Source organism: Pinus tabuliformis, chromosome 4_1 (assembly GCF_031772625.1).
Source record: "Pinus tabuliformis cultivar Carrire ecotype Pingquan chromosome 4_1, CPIR1, whole genome shotgun sequence".
In the NCBI taxonomy this organism is placed as follows: Eukaryota; Viridiplantae; Streptophyta; class Pinopsida; order Pinales; family Pinaceae; genus Pinus; species Pinus tabuliformis.
In genome coordinates, this window is record NC_142303.1 from 990432061 (window position 1) to 990453794 (window position 21734).

The 21734-nt window shown below is 34.6% G+C and overlaps 1 protein-coding gene and 1 long non-coding RNA gene across 6 annotated transcripts in view; one reads left to right on the forward strand and one right to left on the reverse strand.

The window, feature by feature from the left end:
• Positions 1-2636: 2636 nt before the first annotated feature.
• Positions 2637-4232, forward strand: LOC149179472 (uncharacterized). The gene is made up of 5 exons (XM_089423838.1): positions 2637-3086; positions 3179-3266; positions 3350-3417; positions 3665-3721; positions 3920-4232. The coding sequence occupies exons 1-5, from the start codon at positions 2997-2999 to the stop codon at positions 4097-4099; spliced, it is 483 nt and encodes a 160-aa protein (XP_089279964.1). The 5' UTR covers positions 2637-2996; the 3' UTR covers positions 4100-4232.
• Positions 4233-4738: 506 nt separating this feature from the next.
• Positions 4739-21734, reverse strand: part of LOC149179473 (uncharacterized) — a 59043-nt gene continuing 42047 nt past the window's right edge. For 3 of the 5 annotated variants that reach the window (XR_016258927.1, XR_016258925.1, XR_016258924.1), the window contains 2 exons: positions 6426-6689; positions 5967-6085 (listed from right to left, as the gene is read on the reverse strand). This is a non-coding gene — a long non-coding RNA (uncharacterized LOC149179473). Of the gene's footprint in view, positions 5057-5457; positions 5671-5966; positions 6086-6425; positions 6690-21734 lie in introns of those variants that run through there. The other 2 variants (XR_016258926.1, XR_016258928.1) reach the window with 2 other exon arrangements.

The following is a 21734-nucleotide window of genomic DNA, read 5'->3' on the forward strand; positions in this document are numbered from 1 at the left end:
TTGAAGTCTTTTATAGTAGTTAGCTTTAGATCATCAACATTTCATATCTTGGTTCTTGAACATAGAATCATTAGTTTCATTTCATTTTTTCCCCTTGAACAAATTCCATTGTTTAGATTCTATAAGCTTTCCAATATTACCTTGTTAAATTTCTAGATTCTTCTTGAACTTTCACACCTTCTTCTTTGTTATATTGTTCTAACCTATTCTATGCCTTTTTGTGGAAAAAGAAGAATGCAGTGAAACAAGCTGCCAACAAGTAGAGGACATGCTTTTCTATCTTTGGTGCTTCTAACCTCAACATAGGCACAAATGCTCTTTATGCAAGGCTTTAGACACTATTTACAAAAATTGAGATACTAACTGTGGACAAGTACCACCTTAAGCCAATGCTCAAAACTTGATCAGTTGATAGAGATCATGCCATATTTCATATGATGTTGTATACATTGTTTTAATTAAATCAACCTGTTTGATAATTGTACCATAGAAAAATGGTACAATTGAGAGAAAAAATAGTGGCTAGGTAGAGCGATGGCTCACTATGAGATAATTTAGCAAACTAATTTGGACTAAAAGTTAGGTGAATATCTCTAGCACTTATGGCAAGATTTATTTTTAAATTATACAATTGTAGTCATTTATATTTGACATAGTTGACAGACAATGCATGGTCATAAGGAATGGACTATAGTAGGTCAAGTTTAAGATCAACCCTATTTTCCTATACTTATGAATTCTGGGGTCAAGTGTAACATAATGTTTAATTTAGTGTTATTGTTACATCCAGAATATAGATGCCATGAGCCTTAGAGAAATGTGTTAGAAAATTGTGGAACTATTAATCAAACAAGAAATGACAAGGTTGGTGACACTATTTGTATGGCTTTGCATACATAGACCAAAATGTAAAAGTAGGAAAAATGTTAGGCGTAAATGAATTAAAATACTTCTTCCATCTTCCCTTAAGGTCCTTTTAAGTAGGGGAAGCGAATTGTAACAATGCAATTACTATCAATTAAATATAACAAAACAAAAGTTTTTATGAAATTCAATATGATATGATGCATCCAAAAAATTAGTCTTGGTTGGTCTTATATATTGTTAACAGAAAAGATACTAGGGGTTACTTCTCATAGGCAGTGATTAGTGACTTTGGGATTGTGAAATAGATCCCACAAGAATTTTTTGTTAAATCATTATAGACTAAAGCCTCATTTTCATCAAAAACACATAACAGTTAACACACACACCTGAATAATTATAATGACAAAATTAAAGTTAAAATTTATATTTTTGTAAAAGAAACATTTAGATGGAAACTTTAATAAATTCGAAAGAAAATTCCATTATTTTTTATTTTTTTATTGTAAAGATATCAAACTACTAAATTTTCATTGTAATAATTTAATGAATTATTTTAATTTTCTATATAAAAAATGATATTTTAAAATTTAATTTTAATTTAAATAGTTGAGAATTAGAGAGATATTGTTTAATTGTGACTAATTTTAATCAAGCCCAAAAAATTTAATCACAATAATATATGGTTCTTAATAACTAATATTTTTTTCTTTAATTATCAACTTCATTTTAGAGTTTGATAAACCTTATATGCATGCATTTAGTATTTGTATTCAAGCTTGATTTGCTGTTCAAATTTAAGTTCGAGATAACATGAGTCATGGCTGTTTTAATTATTATAATTATGGGGGGTGTATTTGTGTTCAAGCTTGATTTGCTGTTCAAAGTTAAGTTCGAGAGATCTTAACATGAGTCATGGCTGTTTTAATTATTATAATTATTATATATGTCGGAAGGATGAATTAAAATTTGGTTTTAAAAAAGCAAAGCTAATTAGGTTAGAGAAATCTTATTTTAATTTGAGTTATTGCTGTTTTAATTATTAAAAAAAAAATAGATAAATTATGAATTTTTGTTATTTAATTTTTTTATATATAAATATAATATTTTCAGAAAATAATGTAGACATTACATGTATAGATTCAACACTTCAAAAAATCTGGCAACTGAAATTTGTGATTCCCAATTAATCATGGCAAATGTTTAAAAAAAAAAATTCCGTGTGACGAGTAAACTGTGGTTTTATAGGTCAACTATGGTTTTTTTTACTGAATAATATAATTACCTTTTATTAAAAAAATAACAAACTAAATTTCTTTGATTTACCACTCAAGCGGTACGATAGCTCTTGGGAACGTTCTGGATTTTCTGACACTAACCAGTCGATCTTTAGTACCAATGAAGAGAATTTTAATTGTGTCACGTTATGTGGTCACTGCCAGAAAATATTCTAATCTGGAAGCGTGTCGACGGGGGCTCCATTATTGAGCTAATTAAATCACTGACATGCTATTGGGATTCTTCCTGTTGAAACTTGTTGCTACTCCTAAAACTCCCACAGACGGCTGGTTGCTTGAAGAACACATAACCACATAATTTCTCATTCATTGTGCGGTGTCAAACCTTCAGGATATGTCCACCACATTATGGATCCCGAAATTTCCGAAGACAAAATATTCAAATATAGACGGCCAGTTCCACTTTGACACGTTCAATCTTTACTGACTCTGTAAGGCTCCGAAATAAGCGCTGGAAAGGTTGTGTTTGCCTTTCGTGCACCATAATATCTGGACATTCCAAATTCGAACCAAAAGGGAGCCTCTAGATCTTTACCAGCCCTTTTACTTTTTAGGTGGTGGATGGGGATAAGCATAACCTGCAATCAATTAAGTTTTGATTTCTTGCATTGTCTCAGGGGTTGCTTTGCTGCAATCTATAAGAAACCTTCCATTAAATTGATAGAAGTGTCCAGAGATAGCTGGACCCCTAATGTCGGTTATGCAATGTAGAGAAGCCAGAGGTTTTCGATATATATGATCATGTGATTTGATTTTCTACAGTGGAGATTCATTTTCCTGCCATAGAAGGTATTTCATATAATCGTGTTAATCCAAAATCAGTACATGTGAGCCATGGAGACTACATCATTTTATTCCATTCTTGGGGTTAAGAAGGACTCCTCCACTGCTGAAATACGCAGCGCTTACAGAAAGCTTGCAATGGTGAGCAGAAAATATTTGTTGTTTTTGTTTACTGTGGGGTAACTTATGTTGATGAATGCTATGTACTGATTCTGTCAATCCGTGAGTTGTAGAAATGGCATCCTGATAAATGGTCAACAGATCCTTCTTCATCAGAAACAGCCAAGCTCAGATTCCAGCAGATTCAAGAGGCTTATTCAGGTATTCTGAACAATCTGCACTTTTATGCCCCTAGCATTTATATAATATTACGCGTGATAGCTGAATGATTCTTGTGTTTGCAGTTTTGTCCGATGACACGAAAAGAGCGCTCTATGATGCAGGCATGTATGAGTCCTCTGAAGATATGGATGTAAGTTAGTTACAGAGTCTCTGCTTTGCTCATTAAAGTTTAGATCATATAATTAGCTATAATTCCAATCCTAACATGCATGAAACCAATAAACAATGGGAAAGTTTTGGCAAATCCTTTACCATAATTCTGCTGAGGATTAATGACAGTAATCGATTAATGGATTGTCATGTTCAGTATACTGAATTAATATGATGAATTATGCAAGCTCTCAGTACTAAGCAGGGCATGTTGTTGGTTATTGCAGGCGTTTTGCGATTTCCTTGATGAGATATCATCTCTAATGGCCACTGTAAGAGTCCAGGTATGAACTGATTGATGTTTTATATATTAGAACACAGGGTCTCTGTAACCCTTATGGAAGTTGGAAAGAGAAAGACCACAGTAAATCATCATCATCTATATATATATATATATATATATATATATATATATATATATATATATGCCTGTTTTCAGCTTTTTTTAATGGTCAACCGTGAATGAATATTGTGAATTGCAGAGCAACAAAGACGACGAACTTTTACAGTTACAGGAAATGTTCACGAAAATGCTCGAGGAAGATTGGTTTTCAACAGATGATTTCGAGTCATGTAATGGAATCAGTTCCGAACACAGTTATGATAAACCAGAAAATCGTCAAGATCATGATGAGCGCAGGGGGAGCATCAACGATTCGTAACCCTTGGATTTTAAACATGCAGAGAATGAACGGAATTGTGTGTGTAAATCTCTAAATAGATGTGCTAATTTCTTATTTTACTTTATTAGAATCAGGACAAAACTCGTCCACCTCTTGCAATTAGGCTGGTTGCAATTATGCTGTAAATTCTCTTGAACATCCGTTCAAGAAACTCTATTTTTTCATTGCAATTTGTTACGTTGTAAATTTTCTTGAACATCGTTCAAGAAACTGTATTTTTTCATTGCAATTTGTTATGTTGTAAATTTTCTTGAACATCGTTCAAGAAACTCTATTTTTTCATTGCAATTTGTTACGTTGTAAATTTTCTTGAACATCGTTCAAGAAACTCTATTTTTTCATTGCAATTTGTTACGTTGTAAATTTTCTTGAACATCGTTCAAGAAACTCTATTTTTTCATTGCGATTGTGATTTGTTATTGATATTAACGGTCAAGATTAGTTTACCAAGTCATTATTTTTTTTTAAATCAAAGATGTAGGTAGGACATTCGGTGAAGAACTGAATTTCGAATTTTTGTATCCATGCTCGGTCCAAACATTAATCTTCAACATTACAATGAATGAGGTGGTATGCCCCCTTGATCAGAACTTAAATGAATGAGGTGGTATGCCCCTTGATCAAGAACCTAATTCTCAAAGTTAGGATGAAAGTTCAAATTTAATTCATTTATCATAATTAAAAAAAAAAAAAATACACAATGTATTCAAAGGCAGCAACAACCTCCACTTACATCACACCTCATGCGCAACCTTTATTCACCTGTCACATTGCTGAAAATAAATATAAAATACACGAACTATTATCACATACCACGTTCCAATTGATCCCAAAATGCTTAAATTAGAGCACAAGAACATCTCATCCAAATATTTCGTCATCCACAAGCCTATCAAACAGCCTCTCACAAAATTCCCCACATCCGTTCTTTTCAAACTGTGCAAAGCCAGAGTCACCAATCTCAATTAGAGACTTGGTTTGGGAACCCTTTGAGCCACCTAACATTTGATCCAGAAAATAATAAAAGTGCAATAGCCCATATATATGAAGGAAAAGAAGAGAAACTCAATCTGATGTACAGTAATCATTCCAACCCACAAGATAATAAAAGGAATGCATACAATTTAAGAAATAGAACATATTTAATGAGTAATATCACACTAATTGGTTTGAAACGTGTCGACAAATGTCAAAAAATCTCTTATAAACCTGATATAGATCACAAAAGCCTCAATTCAACAATCATTTTTTAATTAAAAAATAGAATAACATCAAAAAAAAATTGTTATAATTACTGTTACAACATTTACCCTCTTGTCCATCATTAATTTTCCCCAATAACACGGCATCTGGTCAACCCCTTTAAATTTCCTCCAAATATAGTATTAGAATTAGAATTTGGGGAGTGAATCAAACCTATTGTCAATCATTAAATTTCCCAGTAACATAGCATCTTCTCAACCCCATTAAATTTCCTCCAAATATAGTATTAGAATTTGGACAGTGAATCAAACTGGATGGCTGGAAGCTAAGGAATCGTTCTCTGATCGCTGTCATCAATGCATCTCCAAATCAGAATAATGAGAGTATTCAAATTCTGGATTTAGAGCATTCAGTTTCTTGATTTTGCTTAACTAAAATACATAATGTAAAATACAATAGGCATAGCACAAATAAAATTAAAATCATCAAGTCAAATAACTTATCAATATATTAAAGTTATAAAACAAATAGACGTATCATCTATGTTTCTAAAAAGAAAATGGGGATGCCTAATGAAGGCCGTAGTCTAACCAGGTTAGCCTAATCAGGTTTCAAATATTTTAAATATTTTGAAAATTCTGGTAATATTTTAAAATTTGGAAAATTTTAAAATCCCAGTTGTAAAACCCAGATTACAGCGATCAAAGTTCAAGATCAAGCTCTAGCATCTCTCATTCCGTCCAGTCTCGTAAATCTATATCCCTGCGAAAAATTTAATGGAAAATAATTTAAATTATAGTTTGAATTTGGAATTAAAAAAAAAAAACAACTAAATTTTGCCATAAATTTCTTCCATGTCTGTCATTTGAGAAGAGAATCGAAAAAATTTCTGTGATAAAGATGTTGGATTTCTATCATTCTGTGAAGTGTCGTAAATTTATATTCCTGCGATAAATTTAACTGAAAAATAATATAAATTCTGGTTTCAGTTTGAAATTAAAGATATGCTTTTTATTATTTGTTAGAAACCCCTTTTGGTCTGTATTCGCTTGAACTTTATCAAAATTAAAATTAAGTTTGAGGGAAAAGAAAAGGCACTTACATCTTTGAACAAAAGTTCACGCAAAAATATGTTGTAGCTCGCTAACTAGTTAGATTAATGACATCTGAGAGATAACCAGTGAAGTAGTTGGGGAGTCACGAAGTGAGAATTTTGTTTACAATACAAAACCATTGCAATTTGTTCCTCCTCGCGTACACTAATCTCTTCTTCGCATTCAAACATCCTTACAGTGTCATTCTGTAGCATTCCTTCCTCCTAAAGATAAAATTTGAGACACGTGAGCTGCACGCACTCCCTGCATGCCTGTCGAACTAGCACTTTACTTATTTTACTTAAGTTGTTTTACTTCGTATTAAATTTTTTATTTATAATTTCAATTATTACTTTAATTGAATAAATAGAAATTAGTAGTGCGCATCTTTATATAAGATAAATAATAATATATATATAAAAAATAACTAATTAAGAGAAAAACATGTGCAGCAAGATGCATACATAAGTCCACATCTCTACTTCATCATCCTTCCAGATATGAGAAAGAATTAATGAGCTCTCTCAACACAAGCTATGTTACTTCATTCTTTCAGCTAGGTTTTTGTCTGGTTGTAGGTGAATAAGGCCAACCTCGACCAGTGCCATGATTGGCCTCTAATTACTTTAATAAGACCCTCTCAACACAAGCTCTAGTACTTCATTCTTTCAGCTAGGTTTTTATCTGGTTGCAGGTGAATGAGGCCAACCCCGACTAGCTCCATGATTGGCCTCTGATTGCTTGCTCCTACGCTTTCCATACCATGCATTCATTCATTAGGCCCAAATCGCGAATGGCTCATCTTTATATGGCCAGCAAACTGAGGGAGCAGCCTAAAATAGCACCATACCTTACAACAATAGAGAATGTTGAAGTTCGGACAATATTTTTCAAATAAAGAATCAAAATAGACTACATTAAACTTCCTTCAGTCTTATTTTGCTTGTGTTTTCTGTTATTATTTGCAGGTAGGAAGCCCACGCTGTTGGGTCGGTTTTAAAATGGGTCAGTTAGGATAGGAGATGTTCATGAGAGCTAACATTCTATTTAGAAGGAACTTGAGAAATTAACAGTATAAATGTGGTTCAAAATGGTACAGAATGCTTATGTCAAATGTAAAAAACAATACATTATCATTACTATTGAAGTAACTGCCATCAACCATATTATGTGTTTCATAACAACAGCGAGGTATGATCAGCTAAATTTATGATCTCTGAAATAGTGCTTAAAAACAAAATGCTAACAAGTGTTTTATGAAAAGAATCGGCCTCTTCCTAGGTATGAGAAGAATCTCGAGAAGCAGAATGAGCAACAGATAGGCAGCAATAGTTACGAGGAACCACAAGCATGATGGTCCCATATGAAGTGTGCCACCATGGGTTGTTCTGCTAAGAGGTACATACGCTACACATGGCGAAGGGCTACTACCCCTCGCAAAAAAATGGTCATAAAATCAGTTTATCCCGGGACCCGCCTAAGCCTATAACTGCCCCGTCTCACTCTAGCCTTATCCCCTCGAAGCTCTCTGCAGTGCTCGGGGATATGAGTTCTTCCGTGAATGAGCCACAGACAGACAGTTATCGGATTAGCACCACCACAGTGACTGAAGGCGGATTCCGTCTCACAAAGGGAATGGTTCGATTAGTGCCGACACAGTGACTGAAGGGAATATAAGATTTGATTAAGGGGATGGCTCGATAGGTACAAAGTGTATGTTGTTTTATCTTTGTTAGGCTACCACGAAACCAACAAAGTTTCCTTATAATGAAAGGATGGTTGGCTACGATCGCAAGTTGCAAATTTACATATTTTTATCGCTTTTTGCCACTCTTTCATATGCTCCCCATTTCGATTGTCTTATAATTTTGTACTCCTAAAATAATCCATTTGAATTGTTGTCTTCTTCCATCTTTATAACAAGGAGCCACTGTTGTGGCGCTAGTCCCTGCCGGTTAACAAAAGTGTTTGGTGAGTTATTATGATGAGATTTAAAAGGTGTTTAATTTGCATTATTTTTAGAGCTAGTTTGCATTACTAGTGTGTTGTAGGCATACTTATTTGTATTAAGATTTACTGAATTGGATAGCAAATTGTTGTATGGACTTTTTGGCTTTATGCAAAGAGTGAAATATAATGAACTTTGCGTTTGTTAAGAATTGTAATAAATGTAAAAATAGTTTTAGACATAATTAGAGTGTTAAAGTAAGCAATGTATTTTAATAAGCATGGGGTATAAAATATATTTAAATGCATAATAATGAATTCATCGTGCATAAAAGATAGAATTTTGTTTTTTTTTTTCATTTGAATATTATGGAAATATCCATAAAATGATAATGAGCAAATAAACATTAATATGAATATAAATTTGTTAATTGAATCTGTGGTGGAGAGTGTTATAGCATTTAAAAATTATGGAGTCTTGAACCCATAATTGAAAGATTAGATATCTAGCAACATGTTTGGACATAAGTGATTGCATTGGGGTTAATGGCAATGATTGGGGAATTATTCCATGGTCAAAAGAACAAAACATATATTTATTTAAAAATATTGTTTACCATAACTTTAATTTGAACTTTAAATTTGTCCAATTACTAGTTAGCAAAGAAAATAAACCCAGCATCTAATTCCTAATTAGTGATTTGTTGCATTTAATTAGTAATTTGCTGTGATGCAGAAGATCATGACTTTTGGTTTTTTTTGTACTTTTGGGTTAGTAAATATAGTATCTAAGTACAATAGCAAAGCAATTTTGATAAGTTTATTTTATAAATTAAAAACTAAAATGAAAAGATTAAAATTAAAAAAACATTTAAATTGTACGAGTTGAAATGTAAATTGATCATGAACTGCAAGAAAAAAATTCATTATCTTTTGGTGTTGTATACTGTTGCTTTTTGCAATATCTGTGTTCCATTTAAGCAAGTTAGTTTTCTTATTGAAATTTTTTCTAAGTATAATGAAGGCACTTACATTACAGATAAACAGATGCCATTAAACATAGTTGTTTTTCTATTTTGTGATTATCTTAATTAGGAAGTATAGTTTGATATAATTCATTTATTTGATATAACATAAGCATAGGAGATATGATGTCATATAGAATGACGAAATTTGGGATAATTGAAAATAATAAAAGAATGGAGATTGACTATAGCATTTCAAATTACTCTATTTATTAGTCAGAAATAATGTTTTGACACTTCAAATTATTCTATTTATTACTTAGAAACTATTTATTAGTTAGAAATAATGTTTTGACAGTTCAAATTATTCTTTATTAGTTAGAAATAATGTTTTGACAGCTTGATTTTTTAAAAGTTATTATGTTATTAAACTTTATACCTTAGAAACTATTTATTAGTTGGAAATAATGTTTTGACAGTTCAAATTACTTTTTATTAGTTAGAAATAATGTTTTGATAGCTTGATTTTTTAAAAGTTATTATGTTATTAAAGTTTATATGTGGTAACAAGAAAGTAATACAACTGGAAGGAATGATATTACATGTTATGAATTATGAAAGCCATATTCAATTAATACTGTTTTAAATAAGAAATAGATAGTAGTTCATTTCAATGTGCGAATCTTTTTATTCAAGGAATTTTATTTCTTTGTGATTGGAATCAAGAGTCATAGAGACAAAATAAATAGTGCCAATGCAATTTTTATTAACTAATAATTAATGCATTAAACATTGGCATAATGAAAAAATATTGGACCAGAGATATTGAAATTTAATTAAACATTAGCATAATGAATCAAGATCCATAGAGACAAAATAAAAACTGCCAATGCAATTTTTATTAAGTAATAATCAATGCATTAAACATTAGCATAATGAATCAAGAGCCATAGAGACAAAATAAAAACTGCCAATGCCAATTTTTATTAACTAATAGTTAATGCAACATTCGACTAAATGAATGTTCACATACAAGATGATCATTTAAGAACATAGGATTTGTGCTACAACATTTTGCCTTATGTCAATACAATTTCATTTTGCCAGCAATTACAGCAGTTCATTCCAAGTCTGCATGTTTCAAAAATTTCAGTTGAAGGGGATCCCATGGAATTTGCAGAAATTTATGCTTCTTTATACTAGCTTAACTACTGAATTTTAACAAGATCATTTCCAGGCTTTCCTAGAATGGCTGCAACTGTGCGTTCAGATCCTACAACTTCAACTGTGTGTTCAGATGTTACAACTTCAACTGTAGCTTTTGTGATAAGCTGACCAGCTGCTGTGACACTGCCAAAGGTGATATACAATGTCAAGAACATTAGCACAGAAATACTGATCAGCAAAAGCAGTATGATAGTAGCAATTGACAAAATTTTGCAAATGTTATGTACCTTTCAAATCTGGCAGAAGTCTGTTGACAAAGAATTGGGTCTTCAAACTCAGAGAAATTGCCAATACTGTTTAGCCAGACTGCCAAAGGTGATATACAATGTCAAGGACATTAGCACAGAAATACTGATCAGCAAAAGCACTATGATAGTAGCAATTGACAAAATTTTGCAAATGTTATGTACCTTTCAAATCTGGCAGAAGCCTGTTGACAAAGAATTGGGTCTTCAAACTCAGAGAAATTGCGAATACTGTTTATATTGCGATTTGACATCAAATTTTGAAACAAAGCATATAGTTAGTTAGTACTGCAGGGGTTCATGTTTAGAGACAGATTTATGGTTGTCAGACTGCCAAAGGTGATATACAATGTCAAGGACATTAGCAGAAAAATACTTATCAGCAAAAGCACTATGATAGTAACAATTGACAAAATTTTGCAAATGTTATGTACCTTTGAAATCTGGCAGAAGTCTGTTGACAAAGAATTGGGTCGTCAAACTCAGAGAAATTGCCAATACTGTTTATATTGCAATTTGACTGAATTTTGAAACAAAGCATATAGTTAGTACTGCAGGGGTTCGTGTTTGCAGACAGATTTATGGTTAATTATCTTAAATAGAGATTTAATTGAATCAAGGAATCTGCTTTTGTTGTAAGAAATCAAAATCAAAAAGTAGCAACAGAGGGACAGTAGACGAATTTGTCTTAACTGTGGTTGGCATGCGCTATGGTGGTCTGATTGGCGGGCAGCTGTTCCTGCTCGAGATGCTGGAAAGTTCGGCTTGGGTTTTACTGTCTTCGTGGCCTTTGGGGTGGTATTGTTAGTTGCTTGTTTAGCTCTGCAGTCTGTGTGATTTTTCGTCTGTGGTGGAGTTCCTGGTTGCTCGGATATTGTTACTTGCTTGTTTAGCTCTGCAGTCTGTGCAACTTTTCGTCTGTGGTGGTCTTGTGGGCGGACAACTGTCCCTGGTCGAGATCCTGGAGAGTTACTCGACTTGGGTTTATTGTCTCTTCGTTTCCCTCAAGAGTCCATGGCTATTTGAACATTATAAGTTAATGGCATTCTGGTTAAATACTGAGGGTTTCTCTTATCTGCATGGCTTTTATAGGCGATATAAGCTAAGTCGAACCAAGGTTTTGGAGGTTGGAAAGGTTGGTTTTGGGGGTGGAAAGGTTTTGGGGTGTTATTGGGGGCCTCGCATAGTTGGAGGTGAAGGGCAGGTGGTCCGATGACTCCCAAGCCGTTATGCAACGTTGGTATGAATCGGACTGTGTTTGTGCCCTTTGGGTTATTATTGGTACTTGGTTGTTTAGCTCTACCATTGCTATTTGGGTTTTGCCCTGTTCGCGGCCTTTGGGTTATTATGATTACTTGGTTGTTTAGCTGCGTGGTCTCTGCGATTTTTCCTTTCTATTTGTTCTATTGTGTGCGGTGAAAACACAATGCGGTTCCTGCTTGTTGTGTTAGCTGCATGCATGAGTCCATGGCTGTTTGGGCATTATAAGTTAATGGAATTGTGGTTGAATACTGAGGTTTTGTCTTAGCTGCATGGGCTTTATGCAAATTTGGGTAAATATCTGCGTGAAGCTATGATTGTTAGTTGTATTGTTTAGAGGTTAAGTTCGGCTACTGCATTATAAGTTAATGGCATTTGGATTATGGATATTCCACTTTGATATTACTCCTAGAACGGAAAGTTGCTTTGTTGACTAAAGCTGTATAAGACTAAAACACATGCCTAAGATGGCTTGTTGCAGCTTTGCAATGTTGACGAGATCTGTTTTGATTTGCAAAAACAGTGTATTAGAAAGCGAGTATTGTACATACCTCAACCAATTGATCACTTTCGAAAGCAGACCGAGGAAGCTGTTCTCTTTGTAATATTCTAATATTGGCAGCTGTTGTGTGCCTCATATCAGAAGTCGGTACAGCATGCCTGCTAATTACACAACACAATTTCAAAATAAGATCAAGTTGCTGAAACGTACTTTATCATATGCAATCCTATTACTGGTTACAGAACTCTATCTGTGATCAAACTTCAGATTCATGCTAACTAGCTAAACATGAGAATGCAGAAGGATAGATCAAAAGTCTGAGGCTACAAAGCCATAAACCTTTGGCACAAAGCATGTAGCATGTGCTTTTCAATGAGATCTAATAGAAACATCGGCTGGAAATATTGCAGAATGCTGAGGATGTAGGCAATTAAATGCAAACAACCCACTAGAAATTTTAGACAACACTGTGTGTGAAGTGCATTTCAAATCATATAAAAAATGAAATGGGTTGAGGTAAACTTACTGGTTGGACATTCTTTATCATGGTTATTTTAAAACGCCAAATAAACCTTATTCTCTGCCCCGTAAACCTTAATTTGACTTGGGAAAAACGGCAAATATTTCCAAATATCGCTGCGGTCAACCCAAAGACAGCAATCTATCGATCGCCTATAGTCCCCCGGCAGGGACTAGTAACTATGTGTCATGATCTTTGTTTTTTATTGTCGAGCCAAATGAATGCAATTAAACTAAAACAGAATGCACACAGAATCCAGACTAACACGCAGCAAAGTTTTACAGCCATATATGTAAAAGCAACTAAAGCAGAAAATAAAGCTATTTTCACGGTGAACTGTGAGCGGTTCTGTTTTAGAAGATAAAGAATTACAAAAAAGTCATTTCTATCTATATCTGAATCCAACAGAATTTGATGCGGTGCTCCATGCGATGGAAAAATTTGACAACTTAGGTAAACCAACAGAAATATTTGGGAAAGAATAAACACATGTAACATCATCATGATGCTCTGTGACGAATTGCACTTTGTATCATCAAATGCATTTGCTCATGCAAATAAACTAGTTGAGTCAAAACAGTAGTCAAGTTATGCAAGACTGAAATAACATGGAAGTGTAATCTAAAACATCTGAACTCAATTTTGCATGTAATAATATGTTGAGCCATAAATAAAACAAAGATGTTTGGATAAGGTATTTGCAAAAAAACCTGGAATAGTTGCAAACAGAAAGAAGCATCAAATAGTTGCAGATTGCACTTGGCTTATGTGAGCAGGGAAGAGCACAATTTCAATATAAGATCAAGCTCCTTAAACGTGTTTTATCGTATGCAATGCTATTGCTGGTTACAGAATTGTATTTGCAATCAAACTTCAGATTCATGCTAACTTGAGGCTGCTTCTAGCCTGATTGAAGCTGTTTTTCTTCTGATGCATGACCAAGCAAAACAGAATGTCAACAATGCAGCAGAAGATTGAAACTGATATAAAAGTGGTTTCCAACATTAATGCAATTGATATATCTAGCCATTTAGCTAACCAACCTATGCAAAAGGTATCACCCCATAAACCTCGTTCAGACTCCTTTATATTTGTAGATGCAGAATAATGCATTTTATGAAGATATGTAGCAATGTCATTAACACGATGTAACTCGTATAGGAACTGAGGTGCTAGTTCATATTGATATGAGTGTATTGCTTCAACGCCATTGTTCTTTAAGCAAAAAAGAAAGTGGTCTATTAATGCATTTCGCAATTCATTTGAAGTATAACGAAAATGTAGAAGCATTTCGAACAAGTCAAATAGACAATCTGCTATAGTATATGAAAATGCATTTAGCCTAAAAACACCATTTCTCTTTAATACAATGTCAATGTTGTCAAGCAAAACGCATTGCAATCTGAAGTTGTAATTGTCAACATCTATTATTTCTTCCATTATGTGCAATTGCTTACCAGGGTTGCCTTTTGCAATTGTCTTGTACAGCTTTGCAAAAAAATATTGATGAAGCTAGCAAAAACTGAACATGACTGACATTGACAGGCCACCAAACCTCCCTGAAGCTTGTCAACACCAAAATGTTTCCCAAAGAACAATGCCCCTTTTTCAACAAAACTACCAATGCAAACATTTGGAGTTTCGTTGAAAAAGGGAGATCGTTCTTTGGGAAAGGCTTTGGCGTTGAGAAGCTTCACGGGGGTTTGGTGGCGTGATGTGACATATCTACATTTAAATATAGACATGTAAAAGGAGAAGATATATATAGCAAACATTAATATTTTAAATAGCAAATAGCATGTTTGTATAGTTGCCATACATACCTTTTCGAAGCAAGCGGTTGGGTTGCCTTTCCTAATTGAGTTTTGTGGTCTATTTCTTCAGTTGTTTGTTTTGCTTTTCCAGGATTTATGCTATGTTATAGAATAGTAACATATATTTAGTTCAATTTCAAAGAGCATATAGAAGTAAACAGTTAACAAGGAACATTAAAACCATAGAACCATACATATGTAAAGATAGAATGGATATATACTGAACATTAACATTCTAAATACAAATTGGCATATTTGTATAGTTGTTATAGACATACCTTGCTGAACATTATTGTTCTAAATACAAATCAGCATATTTGTATAGTTGTCATAGACATACCTTTGCAAAACAAGTGGTTGGCTTGCCCTTTCTAATTGCATTTTGGATTCTATTTCTTCAATTGTTTCATTTCGTCTCCGAAGATTTAGGCTATGTTATAGAATAGTAACATAGATCTAGTGCAAACTAGAAGAAAAAACTGAACAAGAACATTAAAACCATAGAACCATACATATGTAAAAATAAAAATAGAATGCATATATAGTAGACATTAATATTCTAAATACAAATTACCATTTTTGTGTAGTTCTCATAGACGTACCTTTGCAAAACAAGTGATTTGTTTGCGCTTTCTAATTGGCTTATGCATTCTATTTCTTGAATTGTTTCATTTCCTTTTTCAAGTTTTATGCTATGTTATAACTTATAGCATAGCAAGACATATTTAGTACAAGTCAAAAGAACATACGAAAGTAAAACTTGAACAAGAAGACTGCATGATCCATGGAAAAGGAAAGGAAAAAAGAATATACTGTGTTTGTTTATGTTGCATCTTGTTGTTCTTTTTTCTTGGTTGTTCTGTTCAATTGAAAAGGGTTTTACTAGTAGAATCTGCATGCATAAATAGATGGGGTCATATCTGCAAATTTATAATAGGATAGTTCTGTTGATTAATTGAAAAGACTGTGTCTGGCATAAGTTGCATTGATCAATACAGAACGCCATATATGCAAATGTAGAATGGAATGCATAGTATGTATGCTGTTATCACTTCGTTTACCACAAAAATATATTGCAGTATGCTTTAGTAAAATAGATATGATAAAAGCAATGAGATATTGCAAAAATGTCAAAATTTGGAATTTTGTAAACTGTTTCATGTGTATATCATAGGTCAAGGAGAAGAGATATTATATCATGGTCAGACCAATATGCATCCAATACGAAAATTTTATAGTTTATATTGGCTACATTTGCCGAAACATGGTCAATCAATGATTTGTGCATGCTATTTTCCTTTATCACTATCATTACTTCATGCTTAATGCAACTTGAGATGCACTTGAAATTTTTGAACTCTTCATTTAAGTTGAACTAAGGTTTACGGGGCAGAAAGGGTTGGGGATCCTATTACGCGCTTTGCATGGTTCAAGGCAAATGGCACGTGGCGCACGTGAGGGGCACGTGGTTGCATGCGGTCTGGTGGTCTCATCGGCGGCCAGGTATCCGTCCTCGAGATGCTGCAATGTTCAGCTTGTGTTTTACTGTCTTCGCAGCATTTGGGTTGGTATTGTTACTTGCTTATTTAGCTATGCAGTCTATGCGATGTTTGGTCTGCGGTAGAGTTGCTCTAGTAAATGTCTGCGTGAAGCTATGATTCTTAGTTGTATTGTTTAGAGGTTAAGTTCAGTCACTGCATTATAAGTTAATGGTATTTGGATATGGTTATACTATATGGATCTAAACAGAATTCAAGGATCAAGGAACCTAAACAAGGCATTGAGAACCAGATACGAGCAGTGCATAAGCATAATTCCATAATGCTTTTCAACAAGATCCATCATTATGGGACACTGCAGGTATGATCCATATAAATGATGAACATGTAATATATTCAAAGGGCAGGTTTGGCAAACACAGCAACAATGTGCCTAAGCAAATTGTCCCAAGACTATTGCCAATTGTCACATGTCAAAGAAGATGGCCAAAAATTACAGATCTTTGATGATTCACAAATTGTGGTGAAGATTCACAAATTGTGGTGAATTGGATGAATGCAACAAATTGATTGGATAATTATAAACTTCAACCTATATTTCAGGAGATTCGACTTTGTTAGACAGAGTATTTAACACATTATGTTTGAGCATGTTTACAAAGACACGAACATGGAAACTGATGGACTGTCAAAAGCAAGATTACACAAACACAGGAACATGGAAACTGATGCACTGGCAAAAGCAAGATTACACTTGGTAGCATGAGCTTCGTTGATTCAACAGAGAGTGGAAGGACAGCTGATGGAATGTCTTTTAAATGCCAATATCTATGTATAATTTTTTATGCCACTGTTTATGAACATATCTAGGACCTGATTCTTCATCAGACAAAACTGGTTTCAAATCTCTGATGTATGTCAAAATGACCATGACAGTATATGAATCTAAACAGAATTCAAGGATCAAGGAACCCAAACAAGGCATTGAGAACCAGAGACGAGTACTGCATAAGCATAATTCCATAATGCTTCTCTACAAGATCCATCATTATGGGACACTGCAGCTATGATCCATATAAATGATGAACATGTAATATATTCAAAGGGCAGGTTTGGCAAACAGAGCAACAATCTGCCTAAGCAAATTGTCCCAAGACTATTGCCAATTGTCGCATGTGAAAGAACATGCTCAAAAATTACAGATCTTTGATGATTCACAAATTGTGGTGAATTTGATGAATGCAACAAATTCATTGGATAATTATAAACTTCAACCTATATTTCAGGAGATTCGACTTCGTTAAACAGAGTATTTAACAGATTATGTTTGAACATGTTTACAAAGACAGGAACATGGAAACTGATCGACTATCAAAAGCAAGATTACACAGAGACAGGAACATGGAAACTGATGGACTGTCAAAAGCAAGATTACACTTGGTGGCATGAGCTTGGCTGATTAAACAGAGAGTGGAAGGACAACTGATGGAATGTCTTTTAAATGCCAATATCTATGTATAATTTTTTTATGCCACTGTTTATGAACATATCTAGGAGCTGACTCTTCATTAGACAAAACTGGTTTCAAATTCAAAGCTTCGATATATGTTAGAATGACTATGATAGGGGTGTCATATTGACATTTTTTGAAACTGTTTATGAAACAAGATATGTTCCCAGCAATACTTTTATCACTTCCTATGCTTAAGCATATTTGTGAAATGCAGGAACATATATAATAAATGTAATTTTGTTTTCACAATAAAATAATTTTTTCTGTCTGAGCAGAATAAGGTAGTTGAACATCATATGAAAACCAATCTGATTATAACTAGCTAACATGACATTTTAATCTAGGCTTTAAATAGACAAAATGTCTTGATTCATCATTATACAAAGCTACTTGCATGCATTACTCAACTTGTACTTGTTGGGATCATCTCAAATAATATTGTTGTTATGATTATAACAATTGATAATATTAATATTAATATTAATGTAAACACAAAATAAACAATGACAATTTCAGATTTGAATTCCAATATAATTGAATGACAGAAAAGATCTCAATGACTGAATACAGTTTAAATATCTATGTTTTTTAAAACAATCACAGAGCAACTCGACTATAAATCTAGAGTAACTGAACCATAAACCTACACAATGCAAAAATTAAAACCCTAACAAATTCACAAAAAGCAATTAATACAAAAATTGACAAAAAGCAATTAGTCGAGTAACACCGTACCTGGAACAAAGCCGAGCATTCAAATTGCTTCTCGTCTAGACAAATTCATGCACAACAGAGCCTGTACCAAGAACAACAGCTTCACCTAGGCCATCTCAGCCCAAATGACAAGGAACTCACATGGTGCTCGAAACTGACATTTATGGGAATTTCCATAAAACCGATGCAGGTAACAGAAACCCTCAGTATCACAGAAAAGCTCATAATTTTTGCAAACGAAACATTTCATCCAATATATAAGCAACAGCAAACGAACAACATCTAGTACCAATATGGCAAACCTTGAATTCAGCACTTGTTAACAAAGCAAATGAACTTAACACTAACTAAATGAACTTAACAAAGTTGTTAACGAAGCAACCTTGCGTTCTAGCAGTAATATCAGAGTCGAATATTCATACATCCATAACAGAATTACAGACCTGAACAAACGTTAAGGACCAAAGTAAACATATAGATAAATTATACGAGCGAAAAACGCTGAATACACGCCTAAGATAGGAAACCGTGCAGTTACAAAACAAACTGCAATCTTCAATATTTTAACATTTCAAACAGTTCAAAATCTGCAATTTATTTAGATGTTCATGTGCAAAAACAGTTCAAACTACAAAATACTGCGACTCAATCTGTACCAAGAACCATAGCTTCGCCCAGGTCCACTCGGTTCAAATGATAACGAAGCAACATTGTGGCTGAAACCCACATTTACAGAATTTTCCATAAAACCTATGCAGCTAACAGAAACCCATACTATCACGGCAGCCAGCAACCGCATTGGTCAACCCAAAGTCAGCGATCTATCAATCGCATATAGTTCTCAGCAGGGATGACGGAGTAAATGGACTATAAACCTAGAGTGACTGGACCATAAACCTACACAACGCAAAAAACAAAACACTAACAAATTGACAAAAAGCAAGCAATACAAAATTTGACAAAATGCAATTAGTAGAATAACACCGTACCTGCAATGAAGTTGAGCGTTCGAATTCCTTCTCGTCTAGAGCATATGCATGCACAACGCAGCCTATGCCACTACCATGAGAAAATGTGCAAATGACGTAATTGGTTAACGAAACCCGCACACAAAACCCTGAGTATTCAACCAGAATGGCACTAACTTATAATGCTCAAATAACCATGGACTGTTGCATGCAGGTAACAGAAACTCTTAGTATTTAACTAGAATGCGAGTAACTTATATTGCAGTAGCAGAACCTAACCTCTAAACAATACAACCAAGAATCACAGCTTCACGCAGACATTTAGCCAAATTTCCATAAAGCCCATGCAACTAAGACAAACCCTGACTATTGAACCAGAATGCCATTAACTTATAATGCGGAAATAACCATGCACTCTTGCATCCAAGTAACAGAAACCTTCAGTATTTAACCAGAATGCTATTAACTTATAATGCAGTAGCTCAACTTACCAAAGCGACAGCACAGAGTCGAGCGATAGAAGCTGCACCTGGAACAACACAATCGCAACCAAACGTTTGCGATAGAGTTAACCGAACAGCCAGGAACTGCATTGTGTTTTGACCGCAGACAATACAACAAATACAAAGGAAAAATCGCAGAGACTGCAGAGCTAAACAACCAAGCAACAATAATAATGCAAATGCCATTAACTTATAATGCAGTAGCCGAACTTAACCTGTAAACAATACAACTAAGAATCACAGCTTCACGCAGACATTTACCGAAATTTCCATAAAACCCATGTAGCTAAAAGACAAGCCCTCAGTATTCAACGAGAATGCCATTAACTTATAATGCTGAAATAACCATGGACTCGTGCATGCAGGTAACAGCAATCCTCAGAGCAGGCAGGAACTGCATTGTGTTTTCAGCGCAGACAATATAACAAATACAAAACAAAAATCGCACAGACTGCACAGCTAAAGAACCAAGTAACAATAACAACCCAAACGCGCAAACAGGGCAAAAGCCAAATAACCATGAACTGTTGCATGCACGTAACAGAAATGCTCAGTATTTAACCAGATTGCCATAGAGAAGCCGAACTTACGAAAGGCACAAACAGCAAGCAGGAACCCCAGCGCACACGAAAAATCGCACAGACTGCAGAGCTAAACAACCAAGGAACAATACCCGAGCACGCAGGAACTCCACCGCAGACGAAAAATCGAACAGAGTGCAAAGCTAAACAAGCAACTAACAATACCAATCCAAAGGCCGCGAAGACAGTAAAACCCAAAGGCCGCGAACATACTAAAACCGAAGCCGAACTTTCCAGCATGTCGACGAGCAACAGCTGGCCGCCGACGAGACCACCACAGCGCATGCCGACCACAGCCAAGACAAACCGTCACTATTCAACCAGAATCCCATTAACTTATAATGCTCAAATAACCATGGACAGTTGCATGCATGCAAGACAAAACGCCAGTATTCAACCAGAAGACAAACCCTCAGTATTCATAATAATAATGCAAATGCCATTAACTTATAATGCAGCAGCCGAACTTAACCTCTAAACAATACAACTAAGAATCATAGCTTCACGCAGACATTTAGCGCAGCGACTCTACCGCAGACCAAACATCGCACAGACTGCAGAGCTAAAGAAGCAAGTAACAATACCAACCCGAATGCCGCGAAGACAGTAAAACACAAGGCGAACATTCCAGCATCTCCAGGACGAACACCTGGCCGCCGATCAGACCACCAGACCGCATGCAACCACGTGCCCCTCGCGCGCCACGTGCCATTCGCCTCGAACCATGTGAAGCGCGCAATAAGACCCCCAACCGTTTCCGCCCCGTAAAGCTTAGTTCGACTTAGGAAATATGCCAAATGTTTCCAAAAATCCCGTCCGTCAACCCATGGACAAAACCTCAGTATTGAACCAGAATGCCATTAACTTAAAATGCTCAAATAACCATGGACAGTTGCATGCACGTAAGACAAAACCCCAGTATTCAACCAGAAGACAAACCCTGAGTATTCACAATAATAATCCAAATGCCATTAACTTATAATGCAGTAGCCGAACTTAACCTCTAAACAATACAACTAACAATCATAGCTTCACGCAGACATTTACCCAAATTTGCAT